This window comes from Monodon monoceros, unplaced genomic scaffold, assembly GCF_005190385.1.
Source record: "Monodon monoceros isolate NGI ecotype Baffin Bay Population unplaced genomic scaffold, NGI_Narwhal_1 Super_Scaffold_9, whole genome shotgun sequence".
NCBI classification, from domain to species: Eukaryota; Metazoa; Chordata; class Mammalia; order Artiodactyla; family Monodontidae; genus Monodon; species Monodon monoceros.
This window is the reverse complement of record NW_021703786.1, coordinates 46,501,087-46,516,852: the sequence shown is the minus strand read 5'-3', so window position 1 is coordinate 46,516,852 and position 15,766 is coordinate 46,501,087. Positions and strand designations below refer to the sequence as shown.

At 58.7% G+C, this 15,766-nt stretch overlaps 2 protein-coding genes across 11 annotated transcripts; one reads left to right on the top strand and one right to left on the bottom strand.

Annotated features, from left to right (window-relative positions):
- Nucleotides 1–755: 755 nt before the first annotated feature.
- On the top strand, nt 756–7,382 carry TNK1 (tyrosine kinase non receptor 1). 6 transcript variants are annotated; one of them, XM_029212012.1, is made up of 12 exons: nt 756–882; nt 2,203–2,367; nt 2,536–2,606; nt 2,732–2,923; nt 3,056–3,612; nt 3,850–4,123; nt 5,301–5,395; nt 5,737–5,892; nt 6,146–6,225; nt 6,579–6,880; nt 6,963–7,058; nt 7,143–7,382. In XM_029212012.1, the coding sequence occupies exons 2-12, from the start codon at nt 2,205–2,207 to the stop codon at nt 7,254–7,256; spliced, it is 2,100 nt and encodes a 699-aa protein (XP_029067845.1). In that variant the 5' UTR covers nt 756–882; nt 2,203–2,204; the 3' UTR covers nt 7,257–7,382. The 6 variants fall into 6 exon arrangements, 4 of the variants coding, with proteins under 4 accessions (XP_029067845.1, XP_029067847.1, XP_029067846.1 ...); XM_029212014.1 differs by having other exon boundaries at nt 844–2,367; nt 3,056–3,211; nt 3,329–3,612; XM_029212013.1 differs by having other exon boundaries at nt 863–882; nt 2,178–2,367.
- PLSCR3 (phospholipid scramblase 3) lies at nt 7,268–15,491 on the bottom strand. Of its 5 annotated transcripts, none has more exons than XM_029212016.1 (8): nt 12,381–15,491; nt 11,995–12,172; nt 11,484–11,725; nt 11,337–11,379; nt 11,015–11,235; nt 10,586–10,747; nt 8,790–8,951; nt 7,898–8,597 (listed from the first exon to the last, which is right to left on the bottom strand). In XM_029212016.1, the coding sequence occupies exons 2-8, from the start codon at nt 11,999–12,001 to the stop codon at nt 8,541–8,543; spliced, it is 894 nt and encodes a 297-aa protein (XP_029067849.1). In that variant the 5' UTR covers nt 12,002–12,172; nt 12,381–15,491; the 3' UTR covers nt 7,898–8,540. The 5 variants fall into 5 exon arrangements, with proteins under 5 accessions (XP_029067854.1, XP_029067851.1, XP_029067853.1 ...); XM_029212017.1 differs by lacking the exon at nt 12,381–15,491 and having other exon boundaries at nt 8,267–8,434; nt 8,528–8,597; nt 11,995–12,365; XM_029212021.1 differs by lacking the exon at nt 11,995–12,172 and having other exon boundaries at nt 7,268–8,597; nt 11,484–11,707.
- Between the last annotated feature and the right edge of the window lie 275 nt (nt 15,492–15,766).

Sequence of the window (15,766 nt, the reverse complement as noted above, 5' to 3'; positions counted from 1 at the left end):
GTAGCACCATACTGGGCCCTGGGGTCAGCAGAGGTGACATGTGGGGAGGGGCTTATGCCAGAATGAGGCCAGGAAGTGCCAGTGATGGGAATGCATGCCCTGAGGCATGGAGTGCTGCTGTTGATCACCAAGACCAGGTACCAAGCTGGCATGGGGCTGAGGAGCCACTCAGAAGCTGTCTCCACCCCCAGCCCCCTCCACAAGAATCCCCACAGATTCCACCCTGCGGAGCTCCCCAAATGGCCCTTTTCAGGGGCAGCACATTAGACTGGGAAAAGGACATTCAGAGCTGGGAAAAGGCCAATGGCTTCAGTCTTAGACTCCGTCCGGGCTGGGAGCTGACTTCGTGCACCATCATCAACACCTCCGCCGTGGCGCCCTTCCCAAGCCCGCTGCACCAGGCCGGCTTCCTCCATCAGAGGGCCAGGGAGCCCTCTCCCCTACTAGGGGGCTGCGACTATGTCCTGTTGAGCCTTATATTCCCGGGGCCTGGGCGGGATATCTCTACTAGGTGCGTATTCATTTAAGGGGTGGGGCTCTGCTTGAGAAAGGTGGAGGACTTGGTAAGAGGAGGTAGGGGAGACGGGGACGGGATACCGAGGAGGAAGTCCAGGGAGGGGTGAGAAGTTCTTTGGAGAAGTCTGGAAAGGGGGTGGGAAGGTGGAGAGAGGGTGGGAAGGAGGCGAGCAAAGGACAGGGGAAGTGAGGCTTCTCAGGATCTGGCCTGGCGGAGAACCTGCCGCCAGGCGCCCTCACCTAGTCCACCAGAGGACCCGGGCCACGCCGCCAGGCCCCGCCCCCCGCGGCCTCCGTTCCGCCCTCCCCGGGATTTAGTCCCGGCAGCCTGGGAGGCTCCCCAGCCGCCGCTTCCGCCTTCGCGAGGTGAGGGTCCGGAGAGGCAGGGGCGCCGGCGAGCGGGCTGGAGGGGCGGCCGTCGCTTGGGAGCGCGTCCGCGGGTGCTGAGCCTCCCCTCCCCAGTCCTTACCTTCCACGGGCGCGTCTCCTCCTGTCCCCCATCTCGTGCTTTCCCCTTCTCACCTGGCTACCGGTGCTGGTCTCCCAGCGTCCTGGGCTTTCGCCTTCCCCGCCCCTGCTCGTGCTCGATTCCTCGCCACCTCCGAGTGTCCATCTGGACCCTGCCTGGGGTCCTCCGCTTCTTCCGGCCTTTACTAAGTAGGGGGAGGGAGGGGACCAGGTGTGTGTGCAGGCAGCCGGCACCCAGATCACCTAGAGCCTTATTTAATAAAGATTGGTGGAGTTGCCCTGGAGCCAGGTTAGAGCGAGTGACTCAGGTGTGTCGGCCAGGCTCTGTACCTGGAGCTGAGCTCAGGTGGGTGTGGAAGGGACTGTGCACCTGGCAGACTGGGTGGCTCTGAGCAGTACGTGAGCTTAACCGCCCATCACAAATGCCCGATTTGATTTCAAATGTTGCTGCCTCGGGTGTAGAGGAGGCAGTGACCCTGGGCGTCTCTGGGCAGAGGAGGCAGTCTGCCCACGTAACGTAGGTATGTGTGGACACTGTAACTTGATGTCTTGTGTGTTGTGTGTGTTTGTGTGGACCTGGGTGTCTCAGACATGAGGCGGTGTATCTTGGAGGCAGTGAACTCAACATGTCTCAAGTAGGTGTGTGTGAGGGGTACCTGGCAGGAAGCTTGGTGTTCTACCGCAGCGTATACTGGAATGCCTCAGCTTTGAGAGGACATGTATCTGGGTGTCTCAGGTGTCTTTTGCATCATATCTATAGGAGTGTGTGAGTGTGTGTGTGTGTGTTGTACCTGCATATCTCAGGTATGGTGTGGTTAGTGTATCTGGGCATCTCTGGAGTGTATGTGGTGGGTCAGGATGTCTCAGGTGTACCTGAGTGGGTGTGTACAAGGGTGCACCTCAGGCCCAAAAAGTGGTGAATCTGGGTGGCCTAGGGGTACGGGCAGTGTGCCATAATAGCTCAAAGTGAGCAGGGCCACACACCTGAAGTTTGTGCAGCGCTGAAATCTTAGGTGTGAGGAGAACATTCTTCCTGGGGTTTGTGTGTGTGAGGGGCAGGAATCCTGGTTGGTTCTGGTGTCCCTCCCTCTGTACCTGAGTATTTCTGAGGGGTTGAGGGTGGAGCAGGCAACCATGTCTCTGGTTCCTGAGTGTCTCAGGTGCCCACCCTGGGCCATGTGTCTGGAGGACAGGGCACCACAGGGGTTCCTCCTCCAGACATGCTCCACGAGGCGGGCTCCCTGTGGCTGCTTCGGCTGCTCCAGGATATCCAGCTGGCCCAGTTTTACCGACCCATCCTTGAGGAGCTTAATGTTACTCGGCCAGAGCACTTCGACTTTGTAAGACCTGAGGATCTGGACGGCGTTGGCATGGGCCGGCCTGGTGAGGGTCCCCTGCCCCAAGGCCCTGCTGTCTCCTTCCGCAGCCTGTTAGTTGCTACTCTCCCCCCCCCCCACCACACCCACCAGCCCCCTTCTTGCCTATAAATCCCTTGCATCCTGCTCCCCGCCTCCCCCATTACCCCATCCCTCTGATTCTGGCCTCCCCCAGCCCAGCGTAGACTGGCTGAAGCTCTGAAGAGGCACCGTTCGGGGCTCAAGTCTAAGAACTGGGTCTACAAGGTGTGTGTTTTGGGGTGGCGGTGAGAGGCTTAAAGGGCCAGCTCAGGCCCCGGCAGGGGCTGGGCTGAGTGGCAGAGAAGGATGTATGCAGGGTTCCACACACATGATTTCCACCACTGTTTCAGATCCTTGGGGGCTTTGCCCCAGGGCAGAAGGAGACCACCCCACCCTCAGACAGCCTTCCATCCCTCCCTGAGCCAGATGGGGGACTCAAGTGTCTGATCCCAGACCGGGCTGTGTGCAGAGGGGAGCTTCTGGGCTCCGGCTGCTTTGGTGTGGTGCACCGAGGGCTGTGGACACTGCCCAGTGGCAAGGCTGTGAGTCTCCAGGGAGCCTACTTCATTCTGGGTACCTGGGCCAGCTTCTCCCTCTGTTCTGTGTGCCTCTCTGCTCTGGCCTTGGCTTAACTGTTCCCTACGTTGCCTGATGGTGCTTCCCCCCACCCCCAGGTCCCAGTGGCTGTCAAGTCCCTCCGGGTGGGTCCCGAAGGCCCCGAGGGCACTGAGCTAGGGGACTTCCTGCGAGAGGTATCCATCATGATGAACTTGGAACACCCACACTTGCTGTGTCTGCACGGCCTCGTACTGGGCCAGCCTCTGCAGATGGTGAGCAGACCCAGACGCCGGCTCCCGGGACAGTCCCGGGGGCCGATGTGCGACAGCAGGGTGAGCGCCAGGGTCTCGTGGGGCCGGACCACCGCTCGCACGGCTGTGCTCCCACAGGTGATGGAGCTGGCGCCCCTGGGCTCCCTGCACGCACGCCTGACCGCCCCGGCCCCCACGCCCCCGCTGCCCGTGGCCTTGCTCTGCCTCTTCCTGCGGCAGGTGGCGGGGGCCATGGCGTACCTGGGGGCCCGCGGGCTGGTGCACCGAGACCTCGCTACGCGCAACTTGCTGCTGGCTTCACCGCGCACAATCAAGGTGGCTGACTTCGGGCTGGTGCGGCCGCTGGGCGGCGCTCGGGGCCACTACGTCATGGGCGGACCCCGCCGCATCCCCTACGCCTGGTGAGGGGCCGGGCGGAGGGGAGGGATCTGAAGGGCAGGAGCTGAGGGGGTGCGGAGGGGCTGGTCCTCTGAGGGAGGCGTGGACTGGAGGAGTCGTCGTCGGGTCTGGAAGGGCCAGGAATGGAGGACTTCTGAGCATCACGGCGGGCGCACTAAAGGGGCGTGCCCAGTGGCAGGTGGGCGTTCCGGGGCACACACCCGGCACACATCCAGCCCCCTTTAGCTCCGCTTCCGCAGGTGTGCGCCGGAAAGCCTGCGCCACGGGGCCTTCTCTTCTGCCTCGGACGTGTGGATGTTTGGGGTGACGCTGTGGGAGATGTTCTCCGGGGGCGAGGAGCCCTGGGCCGGGGTCCCGCCGTACCTCATCCTGCAGCGGCTGGAGAAGGACCGAGCCCGCCTGCGTAGGCCTCCGCTCTGCTCCAGGGCCCTCTACGCCCTCGCCTTGCGCTGCTGGGCCCCCCACCCTGCTGACCGGCCCACCTTTTCCTACCTAGAAGGGCTGCTCCAAGAGGTGGGAACTCCTGCCTCCCCAGAAACACTCAGTCTCTTTTCCCTCCGTTCCCTCTCCCAGGGTTCCATGCACAAGACCAACGTATACTGGTTCCCGGGCTGGGGTCTGGGACCTGGCTCTGAACGAAGCAGATCCAGTCCCCGCCTTCCAGGGAGACAGCTGGGGTCTAGTGGATGCAGGCTGAAGGGCCGGAGGCTGGAGCAGAGAGAGGGAAGCCCAGAGCCCAGAGCAGTAGGATGTAGTGGGTGTTTGACAGGCAGAGGAAAGGTTCAGCGTGAGAGGGGGAAGTACGGTGATTAAGGTGGTAGAGGCATCTTAGGGGTGCACCAAGGAGGGACTTGTGAGACACGGTAAATAACCAGCGCTAACACCTAGAGCACTCGATCTGTGTAAGATACTGTACTAAGTGCCTTACGTGTATCCTTATACATGTTCACTCATTTAATCCTCACAACAACCCAGCTCGATTTTAGAGAGGGGGCAGTTAAGGCACTGACAGTTAAAGCGATTTGCCAAAAGTCACACAGGAAGTGGAGGACTGGAGATTTGAATCAGTCAATATGACTTCAGCGCTGTGCCCTAAATCACTATATACTCTACTATTAAAGGAGTTTAGTCCTTAACTCTGAGGGCACCTGGGGGCCATGGAAAGGGCTGTGAGTAGGGGAGTTATAAGCCACATTTCCAGGTTTTGTCACTCTGGTTTGGTGCAAGAATGGATTAGAAGGATGGTACTGAAGGTAGAAAAACCAGTAGGCCACAGTGGCTGTGAAGCAGAAGTAAGATGAAGAGGTCTGGACTAGGGTCGAGGCAGTGGTGCTATGGAGAAGTGGAAAATTCCCAGAGGTGCTTGGGAGGCAGATATGATGGGCCTGGGTGTGGAGTAAAAGCAGTGTGCGTGGTGACTCTCCCCTTGGTCCCCTAGGTAGAGGCAGGGTCCCCCTTTGTTGCTCCCTGACCCCTGGGCTGTGTCCAGCTTGGCATGGGATCCAGGTCTGCCTCCTCCACTGGATTACAACTGAGGGACAGGGACAGTCCCACCCTGGGGCCAGGGCAGAGGACATACCTGGTATGGGTTTGCTTGGTGGGTACACGAACAGTCTCCACTCTGCTCCCATGATATTACCCTTCTGACTCAGGCCACAAGCCCAGCCACCCTCTCCTCCTGTCTCTATAGGCCTGGCCTCCTGAGGGACGTTGTGTGAGGGATGTCACAGAGCCCGGTGCTCTGAGGATGGAGCCTGGTGACCCCATCACTATCATCGAGGGCAGGTGAGGGCCTCGTGCCTCCCACCCATCCCCGGGGGAGGACTCCCTCCCCACCCTCCTGGCCCTGGTCCCAGCTCAGCTTCTCCCCAGCTGCTTGAACCCCAACCCTCTGCCTCATCTCCTCCTCTCCCCGCTGGGCCCCGAGAGCTCCACCACAGTTCTGGCCTCCCTGCTGGAGCCACCGCTGGCCCATAGAGCCCTTTTGTTTTAGAGAGAAAAAAAGCTTCCCTTCCTCCGGGCAGATGCAGCTCCCTGGCGCACAGCTTGTGAGCTGAATGTGGGCTGGAGCCCAGCCCTCACTCTCCCCTGGCTCCCATCCCCTTCACCAGCGCCTCTTCCCACAGCCCCGACTCCACAACCTGGAAGGGCCAGAATGGTCGCACATTCAAAGTGGGCAACTTCCCAGCCTCGGCAGTGACGCTGGTAGACTCACCAGCCACCCGTCCAGTCCTCAGAGGCTCCCCTGCCCGGGGAGAGCGACACCAGGGAAACATAGATGGGTGAGGACCTGAAAGAGTGGGGGGCAGAGCTGGACTGGGGGAACCGACCAAGTCTAGCAACTTCTCTGGAAGTTGGCTCCCTGGGGAGGCGGGTGGGGTAAAGCTGGAGGGGAGGCTGGACTTGCCTTCCCGCTGGAGCTTCCACTCTGGGTCTCGGCCTGCCTGGAAGCCCCAGAGATTCTTTGGGAGAGGGCACTGCTATATGGGGTAGGGCTGGGGGGTGTGGAGAATGAACTGGAACACTCTCCAACAGGGACAGAGTGAAGGTAAAGCTTCGGGATCCCCCTCCAGCTCGGGGCCAGAGAAGGGATGTGGCCCTGCAGAGGATGAAAGGTGGGCATGGCGGTGGGGACAGGGCTTCCAGGGTCTCCGAGGACGTCAAGGACAAGCCTCTGGCGATGCCCCCTGCTCTGAAGCCCTGCCTTTGCAGATATGATTTCCCCACCTGTGGTTTCCTGGCCCCCATTCTGCCTGCTGACATCCTGGCTGTACTTTAGACAGCGTCTCCCCACTGCAGCCCTGGCAGTTCTTTGGATCCTCAGCTGCTTCGGCCTGGGCGTCCATCCTGCACACCTAGTTTCTTGTCCCCCCGACACAAAGACCACCCCGAGGACAGTACAGATAGCCAGAGAATGGGAAGAAGGCAGCTGGGCTTCCTCTCAAGTTATTTTTTCTCAAATGTGTAGGCATTTCCAAGAGTCTGGAGTCGGTTCTGTCCCTGGGCCCCCGCCCCACAGGAGGTGGGTCGAGCTCCCCCGAACTTCAACATGCCAGAACTGTGCCCCAGGGACCCCCAGGCGTGCCCCCCCGCTCCCCCGTAGCCACCAGCTCCTCTTCCCAGCCCAGCCAGCCTCCCAGGGAGCGGCCTCCCTGGCCCAAAAGAGAACCCCTACACAGTCACCCTGTGGGAGCGCCTGGAGCCAGCAAAGCCACCGTCCCCTCTGGGGGACCCTTGCCTGACCCCGAGTTACAGAGGAGGATTATGGAGGTGAGGCCTCCCTGAAGTGTCCTGGTGTCCAAAAGGGGCTACGGGCTGGCGAAGGGCCTAAGTGAGGCTTTGTCCCCGGCAGGTGGAGCTGAGCGTGCATGGAGTCACCCACCAGGAGTGCCAGGAGGCTCTAAGAGCCACCGGGGGTGACGTGGTTTCTGCCATCCGGAACCTCAAGGTACAGCCACACCCTTCTCTCGGGTCCCTGCCCCTCCCAGCCTGGCCCTCTGGCCGCCAGCTGCCCTTCCTCTCGTCCCCACAGGTGAACCAGCTCTTCCATCTCAGCAGCTGGTCCAGAGCGGACTGCCGGCGCATCCTGGAGCGTTACCAGTGGGACCTCTCAGCCGCCAGTCGCTACGTCCTGGCACGGCCCTGAGCTCTGCTCCTTTGGGCACAGACACCAGATGGACCAAGGGCCTGGTCACGTGGGACCAAGCAGAACCGGAACAAGGTCCTGACAGGGTGTGTTCCCACCCGGGGAGAGCCTGCTATGGGCAGGTACCGGAGGAGCCCAGGATCGGGCACTGGTGAGTGCCTCCTCACCCTGCCCGTTGGTCTCTGAGGGCGTGAGCTCCCTTGGCCATAGGAGGATCTAGTGCACTCTGCCCACCACATTCCCAACAAAGGAGGACTTGGAGGAACAGAGCTGCGACACATCACACACATGGGAAGCTTCTATCGCTACAGAAAATGAGCAAGAGGCCATTCTGGGCCGTGGGAACAACCATCCTGAACTGCCATCAGCTACCACACTGGGCTGTGTGGGAGCAGCCATCCTGGATGACCGGAGCAGCCATGCTGACTTGGGGCATATGGACCAAACTGCCTTGGCTTGGTCTGGGGCCATCATGGGTGATGAAAGTGGCTCTCTTGGACTCGAGGACACTTGATCCTGGCAGCATGGATTATGAGATGGGCCAGCCCCCGCCCATCCAAGCTGTCATATTTCCCTTTGTTTCTTCCCACACCCAACTCTTTCTCCTGCCCTCTCCCAATACATACATCTTCCAATGTCCAAAAAGTTACAAAGTTTATATGAATATAACATACAAAGATGTAGCCTCCTTCCTAAGGAAGGGGTAGGAAGGGGTGGTAAGGCACAGGAAGTTGCAGCAAGCACCAGCTGAGGGAGAGGAAGTCGGCATTGGGGCCCTGGCCCTATAGCTATCGGGGCGGGGGAGGTAGGGATCCCCCTCGGAGCGCCATCATCTGAGGCTGAACTAATTGGCCAAGCTGATGCGGGGAGAGGGTGACCGGGTCAGCCGTCTTCGGTGCTGCTTGACCTTCCCCACCCCAGCCCTGTCATAAAACCCTGCATTCTAAGGCCTCATCTGGAGCAGAGGCCCTGGAGGGGGTTGGGAGAAAGGCAGCAGGGAAAGTTGGAAAGCCGATACACCCGTGTGCTGAGGGTCTGCTGGAGGCAGCGGTGGGAAGTAGCAGGGGAAGGGCTCTCGTACATACCCTTCCGGAGGAGCTACAGGTGAAGCAGGCCAGGGGAGTAGGGGAGGCATGGGGCACCAAGCCTCCAGCCTCTCAGGCAGCCCTGTCTCTCCCCTGCAGTGCACATGGAGGGAAAGGGGCTGCCTCTGAGGTGGGGCCAGGGCAGGTGACCATCTTGAATTCTGGTTGAGATGATGGTCTCCTCACCCCGAGGTGGCCTCTAACTGGTGATGGCAGAGGGCCCAGCGCCTCCTCGCTTCTCGAAGAACATGTAGTCCTGAGGGAAGGGCACGGTCAGCAGGAGATCTGGCTGGGCCAGCCTGGCTCAGCTATCACAACCCAGGTCTGGAACCACAAGCCCCCACAGACTCTGTCCCTAACCCTCTCCTAGCAGGAGACCAAGAAGTGCTCAAAACCTCAGAGTGAGAGCAAAAGGGCAGCGGGGGCAGGGGCGGGGGCCCCGACTCACAATGAGGAATGTGGCTCCCAGCAGCACAGCCTTCACCCTCACGTCCAGGTCCAGTGGGAACTGCAGGCCGAGGTCATCTGCATCAGTGAGGGCTTCTCGGAGCAGCCCACCCCACTGCTTGCTGATGCGGCCCACACTGCGGGACTCATCTGGAGTCTTCACCTGGCAGGAGAGGAGGAAAGAGGGAGGGAGGGAGGACCCGCATGGGGAGGATGTGCCTGATCTCATCGGCATCCAGTCTCACTCCCACAGTCACCACATACGAACTGTGCAGGCTCTACACCTAGCAAGTCCTCCCAAAGCCTTGGGTTTCCATGTGACATCTGGGGAAACTGAGGCACCCGAGGTCACACTGTGAGTACACAGCAAAAATCAGGTTGCAGGCTCAGATCTGTTGTTCTTGAAAGGCCACATATGACTACTAGACATCAGTGCTGGGAGAAACAGAAGCACAATACAGTCTAATCTCCTTAGGGGATGGCCAGTCACTAGGTTTGTTTTGGTTACCAAAGTCCCTGCCGCCCACGGTTCGTGCAGTTTGTGCCCTGCACAGAGTAGCCTGGCCAGGCCGGCAAGGGAGGCTGCTAAATGCCTGGCTGCACTCTACCAGCTGACCAGGCTGCTAGAAGGCCCAAAGGGGTGCCTGTCGTCCTCGCATCTGCAAGGTAGGGAGGACTCTTTAGCATGGCATGCAAGCCTCATCCAGGGTGCATCCAAGCCCATCTAGTGGGGGGAGGGGACAGCAGAAAGTGGCCTCCGAGGACCAGGATTTCCACTGGCCTCCCTAGGCCCAGCAGCAACAGGCCCTGCCAGTGTGGATGGTAATTCACCGTGACTCCCTGGACTTTCTCCTATGCTCATTCTCCAGTGTCTAGAACTAGAGCGATGTCCTTCCCACCTCCTTCCCACATGGTCCTACAGCCCTGGGCCATTTCCTGCAGACCAGTCCCAGGGTGGGTAGGGCCTCTCCCAGACAGCCCTGCGGTCCCAAGAGTGCAGCCCCAAATGTGGACCATTCATAATTATGTAAAAGGAAGACTGGCCCGTTGAGAACCCCACGATCTACATATTCCCAACCAGAGTTCACCCAGTTACCTCTTTCCCAACCAGTTCCCATCACAGAACCTTCCCCCAGCTACCAAGGTGACTCAGTTTTTAAAAGTAACCTAAGATAAGGCACATCGTCAGAAGCCTTGGAAAGTCTACTGGGATACACCTGTTGTTTCTCCCTTATCTACACAGATATTCAAGCGCCTCTGTCTTCTAGAAAGTAAGGTGTTTCCCAGGCCTTACTTTGAAATGGTCATCACTTGGGTTCTCCAGGCTCCAGGTTGGTGATTGAAATGCATGGTCAGAAGGATTCCAGGCTGGGGGTGGGTGGGTGGACGTCTGGACTTATCGGTTGGCAGGGCAAGCCACAGGATGTTAACAAGTTAAATTAGTGCTTGCTCCAGGGCTTGGGCTCACGAACTCACACACAGCGGCCATGCAGGCCCAGCCCACAGTACACTCAGTAAGCATCCTTCACCCTAAATCCAGCCTGACCTTAGATTTTTTTTCTCCCTCAACACAGGGCTGCAGGTCACAATCAGCATTGGCCCTTAAGGTGAAACCCTCTTTGCCATATTTTTATAAGACCGTGGGCCATCCTATTTCTGAACAGAGGAAAACTGGAAATATGGTAGGCATCACAGTGGATTTGGACTGATGAGCTCATGACCGTCCTGTTGGCCATCCTGCCGCACGGATCATCTCGGTTTCTGAAGGTCCCAGGAATCTCCCCTTATTCCTGATACCTCGAAGTTGGTGTCTGTGCCACAGCCACAGGTCCAGCAGGGCCCCACCACTCGCAGGACGGTCTTGCGGTCAGCGTCTTGGATGGAGAACTTGGGGAGGAAGGGATGCCAGGTCTGTAGAACGTGGCCAATGGTGGTGCCTGGTGGAGCCTGTACTTCCATCTGGAGTGGGCAGCAGACAGGATCACTGCCCAGCCAGGCACCCTGGCCCAAGCGCTCACCGGTCTAGCTTTATCACCTGTCTCCCCTCACAAGACCTCCCATCCCCTTCACTAGACCACCTGTCATCCCTCTCACTAGACCTCCCATCCCACCTAAGCCCAGCTCCCACAGGAGGCACGCCTCATTTCATGCCTCATCCCGGTTGTGCCCTGGTCATCGGCCTGCCCCTACCCAAGTTTCTCCCTGGCCCCATCCTTCCCCGCCCACCTCCTGGAGGCCACAGGGACAGCAGCTGCAGCCACAGTGGAGGGGGCGGAGCAGGCGCAGCACCTCTCTGTCCCCGGGGTCCACCAGGCGTACACGCAGGGGCCGGCGGGCGCCACAGCATAGCCGCGCACAGCAGTTGCTCTCCTCCGCCGCCTGACCCAGGGGCTGTCCGGCTCCCGAGCGCAGTTCGTAGCGGTTACAGGTCTCCCAGCCCAGGAGCGCTGCCAAGGGGTGACACACTGAGGCCCGGACACCAGCGCCTGCCCAAGAGCCCACTATTTGCCCCCGTCACAAGGCCCAACATACTCCTCCTTTCACTCACCTTCCACCCGCTCAGCCTTCTGGTGAATCAAGATCTGATCAATCTGGAAAGAGAGTAGGGGAACGCGCAGACATCAGCTGGCCGGCCTAGTCGCCTGGGTCCCCTCCCTGTCACTCCTCCCTCCCTCCCTCCCTCCCTCTCACTCACCTGCGCCAGGAATTCGAGGCCAAAAGGCACCCCTGGCAGTGGCAAAAAGGGGGCAGCTGGTCCCGGGGCCCCAGGGCCGGGCGAGGGGAAGAGAGCAAAGCCGGGCGCAGGGGTAGGCACGTGGGCGGGCATCGGTGCCTGCCCCGGCCCGGGCCCAGGATGCAGCGTCGGCTCCGGGTACCCAGCGGTCACAGGGTAGGGAGGTGGGGGCGAAGGGGCGTAGCCTGTGGGGGGCAAGTAGCCTGTGGGGGGACAGGAGTAGGTTAGAAGGGGCCCCCGACCTCATCTCTTTACCCCTTGGCCCATGGGCCGCGAGGCTGCGAGGAAAACGTGGTGGGAAGAGAATGAGAAAGATGGGGCGGGGGAGCAGGGCGGCGGCTTCTCGGGAGGAAGGGAGGGGCCCCACACAGCCAGTTCGAGCACATTCCCGGAGGATGCGTCCGACACCGGGTTCCCAAGTCCGTGGCGGGGGGGGCGGATAACGGAGACCCTCGGCCTTGCGACCACTTACCTGCCATGGGAGAGGGGCGAGGGTTCGCGGGATGTCGCTGTCCCGGAGGCTTAGTTCTAGAAGTGGAGGCAAGCTCGGAGACAGCCAGACAGACACAAAGACAGACACAAAGATGGACAGGCAAACGCAGAGCGGCAGCTGCGCCCAGCGCCGGCCCAGGGTCTCTAGGGCGGCGCTTCTGACTCGGGGAGAAACCGAAAGTGTCAGCGGGCAAGACGGGGGCCCTGGGACCCTGGATTCCCTCAGGGGCCCCAGAACCGCCCCCTCCCTTTGTTCTCCCATTCTCCGCAGAGGCGGCTGTTGGCAGACGGCAGGACAGATGGACCCGCGGTCAGACCGACGGCCCCACCTCAAGGGAGGTCTCCTGACCCGTTCCCCCTTCTCACCTGAAGCCCCTAGAGTAGCCCGGGTGCCCAGCACTCGGCAGCTCTCGGGAGCTGGTGGAGGCGGGCCCAGGAGCTGACTCCACCCCCCGACCCGTCCAGGCCCCGCCCCTCCCAGCCTGAGCAGAGCGCCTGCGCAGGAAGACTGCCGGCTCTCCTGCGGCGCCGGGGACTCCAGGCCACCCGCTTCACGGCTTGGCGGGCGTCCCCGCCCTTTCCGCTCGGATGCAGAAGCCCAGAGAGGAAGCTCGCCTGCGAGGGTAGCCGGGTGAGCCCTATCCCTGCGACTCCCGCCAGGCCTGCTGGCGCAGAGTGGTCAGTGCCCCTTGGTGGGAACGAGGGCCGCTTGCGCGGCTCTGGAGCCCAGGCTCCTCCTCCCGAGGGCGGTTCGGGCCTCGCTGACGCAGCGGAACACCCTGCACACTCACCATTGGCTTCTAGGACTGACTCCTGGCTCCCCTTCTGCCTCCCTGGGGCAACCTTGCCAGTCTCCTCTCCCTGACGTAGCAGTGACCCACACAGACCCGTTGCAATTATAGTACTTCCTTCAGGCGCCCCCAGCCACACGGGGGGATAGACTGCCAGACAGTGTCAGTAACGAGTGGGCGTGAGGTGAGGCTCAGGGGGGCCAGAGGAGACAGCGCGGTCCGCAGGAAAGCCTTCTCCCAACAAGAATCGCTTCTTTCGCTTTGTTTGAGTCCTGAGCCCAGGCCCGCAGGTGTGAGGAAGTCCTGCGCCTTGGGGGCCTACAGGCTGAGTGGCAAGAGATGAGTTCAGAGTCCGGCCCACGTGCACAGAGGGCCTTGTGGGAGCTGCGCTTTGGCCCCCAGGGCAGTGGGGAGCACACTGAAAGATTTTCAGTCAGAGGGAGAAGGTCAGATGTTTTAGGAAAACCATTTAACCTGTATGGTGGAGACCAACAGAGGCCCCCAGGCTGGGTTGGCAGTAGTCTGGGGGAGAGGATGGTTGTGATATTGTGGACAGACAGAAGCGGCAGATTTTGGAGATAATTAGACAATAATATAGAACTTGTTTGGGAAGTGAGATGTGGAGGTGAGGAGTCCAGGATGACCTCAGGTGCCTGTCTGGTGACCAGGCAGATGGAGGTCTCACCCATCAAGATGCACATGGGGAGAAGCAGGTTTGGCGGCTCCTTTGTCCCTATGTCCATGTTCCTCTGGACTGGTCCTACAGCTTCAGTCATCATCTTCAAACCCAAATGCTGGACCTCTCCCCTGGTATCCCTTAGCGCCCCAGATTCTACCTGGCCCAAACCACGCGCCAGCCTCCACCAAAACACAGACATACAGAAGTTCAGTTATTCAACAGAGATTTAATGATCCCCTACTATATGTCAGACAGGTAATAGAAATATTTAGCAGTTTTTAAAAATTCCCAGTCTCCTGGGGTTTACATTTTAGTGGGGAAGAGACAGACAAGGTACATAAAATACATCAGAAGTCAGACGGTGACAAGTGCTATAAAGAAAAATAGAGCAGGATAAGAAGGACAGAGAATGGTGGACGAGAGTTGCAATTTTATAGGGGGCAGACTATAAAGTGATGGCTGAGCAAAGACCTAAAGGAGGTCAAGGATTAAGCCATGCAGACTTCTGGGTGAAGAGTTTTTCAGACAGAGGGAACAAGGGCAAAGGCCCTGAGGTAGAAGTGTGCCTTGTTTGTTCAGTGAACCAAAAGGCCAGTGTGGCTGGAATGGAATGAACGAGGGGGAGGAAAGAGAGGTCACAGGAGGCCAGATCACATACAGCCCTGTAGACCATTGGCTTCTACTCTGAGTGAAATGGAAAGTGTTGGAGGGTTTGGCCAGAGAAGAGATATGAGATTTACATACTGTGACAGTGTTCCTCAACCCTGGCCACAAGTTCGAATCATCTGGGGTGCTGTAAAAATACCTTTAGCTGGGCCCCACTTCATAGCAATTACATTAGAATATCTGGGGTGAGGTGCAGACATAGGAACTTTTTGAGAATTCCCCAGCAGATTTTAAATTGCAGCTAAGGCCGAGGGTGACAGTGTTAGAAGGATTTCTCTCTGTCTCTCTCTCAGGCTGCTTTGTCCGGAGTAGGCTGTAGGTAGGCAAGGGCAGAGGGAAGTTCTTTCAGAAAGCTAGATGAGATTTGCAGGTGGCGTGGACCAGCTGCCAGAGTGGTAGCAATGGAGGTGGTGAGAAATGGTCAGTTTCCAGTTATGTATTTGAGCCAACAGGACTTGATGATGGCTTGGATACAGAATGTGAGGAAAAGGGAAGTCAAAGTTGACTCAGGCTTGGCCCAGGAGACCCTTCACTCTTACTGCTTTGTCATTTCCTGCCTGCCCACTCCATCCTGAGCTCCAGGCACTCCAGTTCTCCTCGACTTGTTACCAGTATAATCTTGTCCGTTTTTCTGGTGAACTATGCATGCTGAAAACCCAGCAAATGCGCCAAAGTCTTACCAGTCTCCTAAGGCAAACAAGCCCACCTCAGTATCTACTTGTAACACTGAACACATTGTATCAAATTATTTTTTAAAGGGTCTGTCTCCACTGCTGAAATCTGAGTTTCTCGGTATGTACAAGAAGGAAAAAGCTCAGCTTTGGGAACTGGACAGAAGAGAGTTTCAATCACAGCCTCCCCAGGTCCTGGCTGTATGACACAGAAGTTGCTTCACCTCTCTTAGCTTCACTTTCCACTGACTTGCAGGACTGTTGAGAAGACTGGACACAATGTGCAGCAATAACAGGGACCAATTACCACGTGGTCCTTATTTATCTTGGTTTTCCAAGAGTCTGACCCACAGGGAGGATCAAAGCAAAGGTATTAGGGATATATTACATGGACGGTGGCCATGCCAAATGTCAGGGTTTCCTCCAGCTGGAGGTTCCCTGTGCTCCAGATGCTGCCTGAGATGAAGGGTGGATGGAAATGCAGCAAGGGCACTGCACTGGGAAGTAGGAGCCTGGGGGTCCAGTGTCGGCTCTGCCACTGGCACTCTGGACCACTCTGGAGGTCCCCCTGAGGCCTTATTTTACTCTATTTTATTTTATTTTGGCCGCACCGTGCGGCTCATAGGACCTTAGTTCCCCAACCAGGGATTGAACCCAGGCCCACAGCAGTGAACTCGCAGAGCCCTAACCACTGGACTGCCAGGGAATTTCCCTCTTTAATTTTTTTAAAATTTACTTATTTGGCTGCACTGGGTCTTGGTTGTGGCACGCGGGACCTTCATCCCAGCATGTAGGATCTTTTTTTTTCGTTGTGGCCTGTGGGCTCTTTAGTTGCGGCATGTGGGGTCTAGTTCCCTGACCAGGGATCAAACCCAGGCCCCCTGCACTGGGAGCGTGGAGTCTTAGCCACTGAACCACCAGGGAAATCCCTTCCCTCATCTTTAA

Excerpts from the sequence above, each read along its gene's own strand:
- TNK1 (XM_029212012.1), top strand. The coding sequence starts at position 2,205 with ATGCTCCACGAGGCGGGCTCCCTGTGGCTGCTTCGGCTGCTCCAGGAT. Across the intron at positions 3,613-3,849 it reads CGCCGCATCCCCTACGCCTG|GTGTGCGCCGGAAAGCCTGC; the intron begins GTGAGGGGCCGG and ends CCGCTTCCGCAG. Across the intron at positions 5,396-5,736 it reads ATCACTATCATCGAGGGCAG|CCCCGACTCCACAACCTGGA; the intron begins GTGAGGGCCTCG and ends CTCTTCCCACAG.
- PLSCR3 (XM_029212016.1), bottom strand. Across the intron at positions 10,748-11,014 it reads GTCCCTGTGGCCTCCAGGAG|ATGGAAGTACAGGCTCCACC; the intron begins GTGGGCGGGGAA and ends TGCCCACTCCAG. Across the intron at positions 8,598-8,789 it reads TGGGAGCCACATTCCTCATT|GACTACATGTTCTTCGAGAA; the intron begins GTGAGTCGGGGC and ends CCCTTCCCTCAG.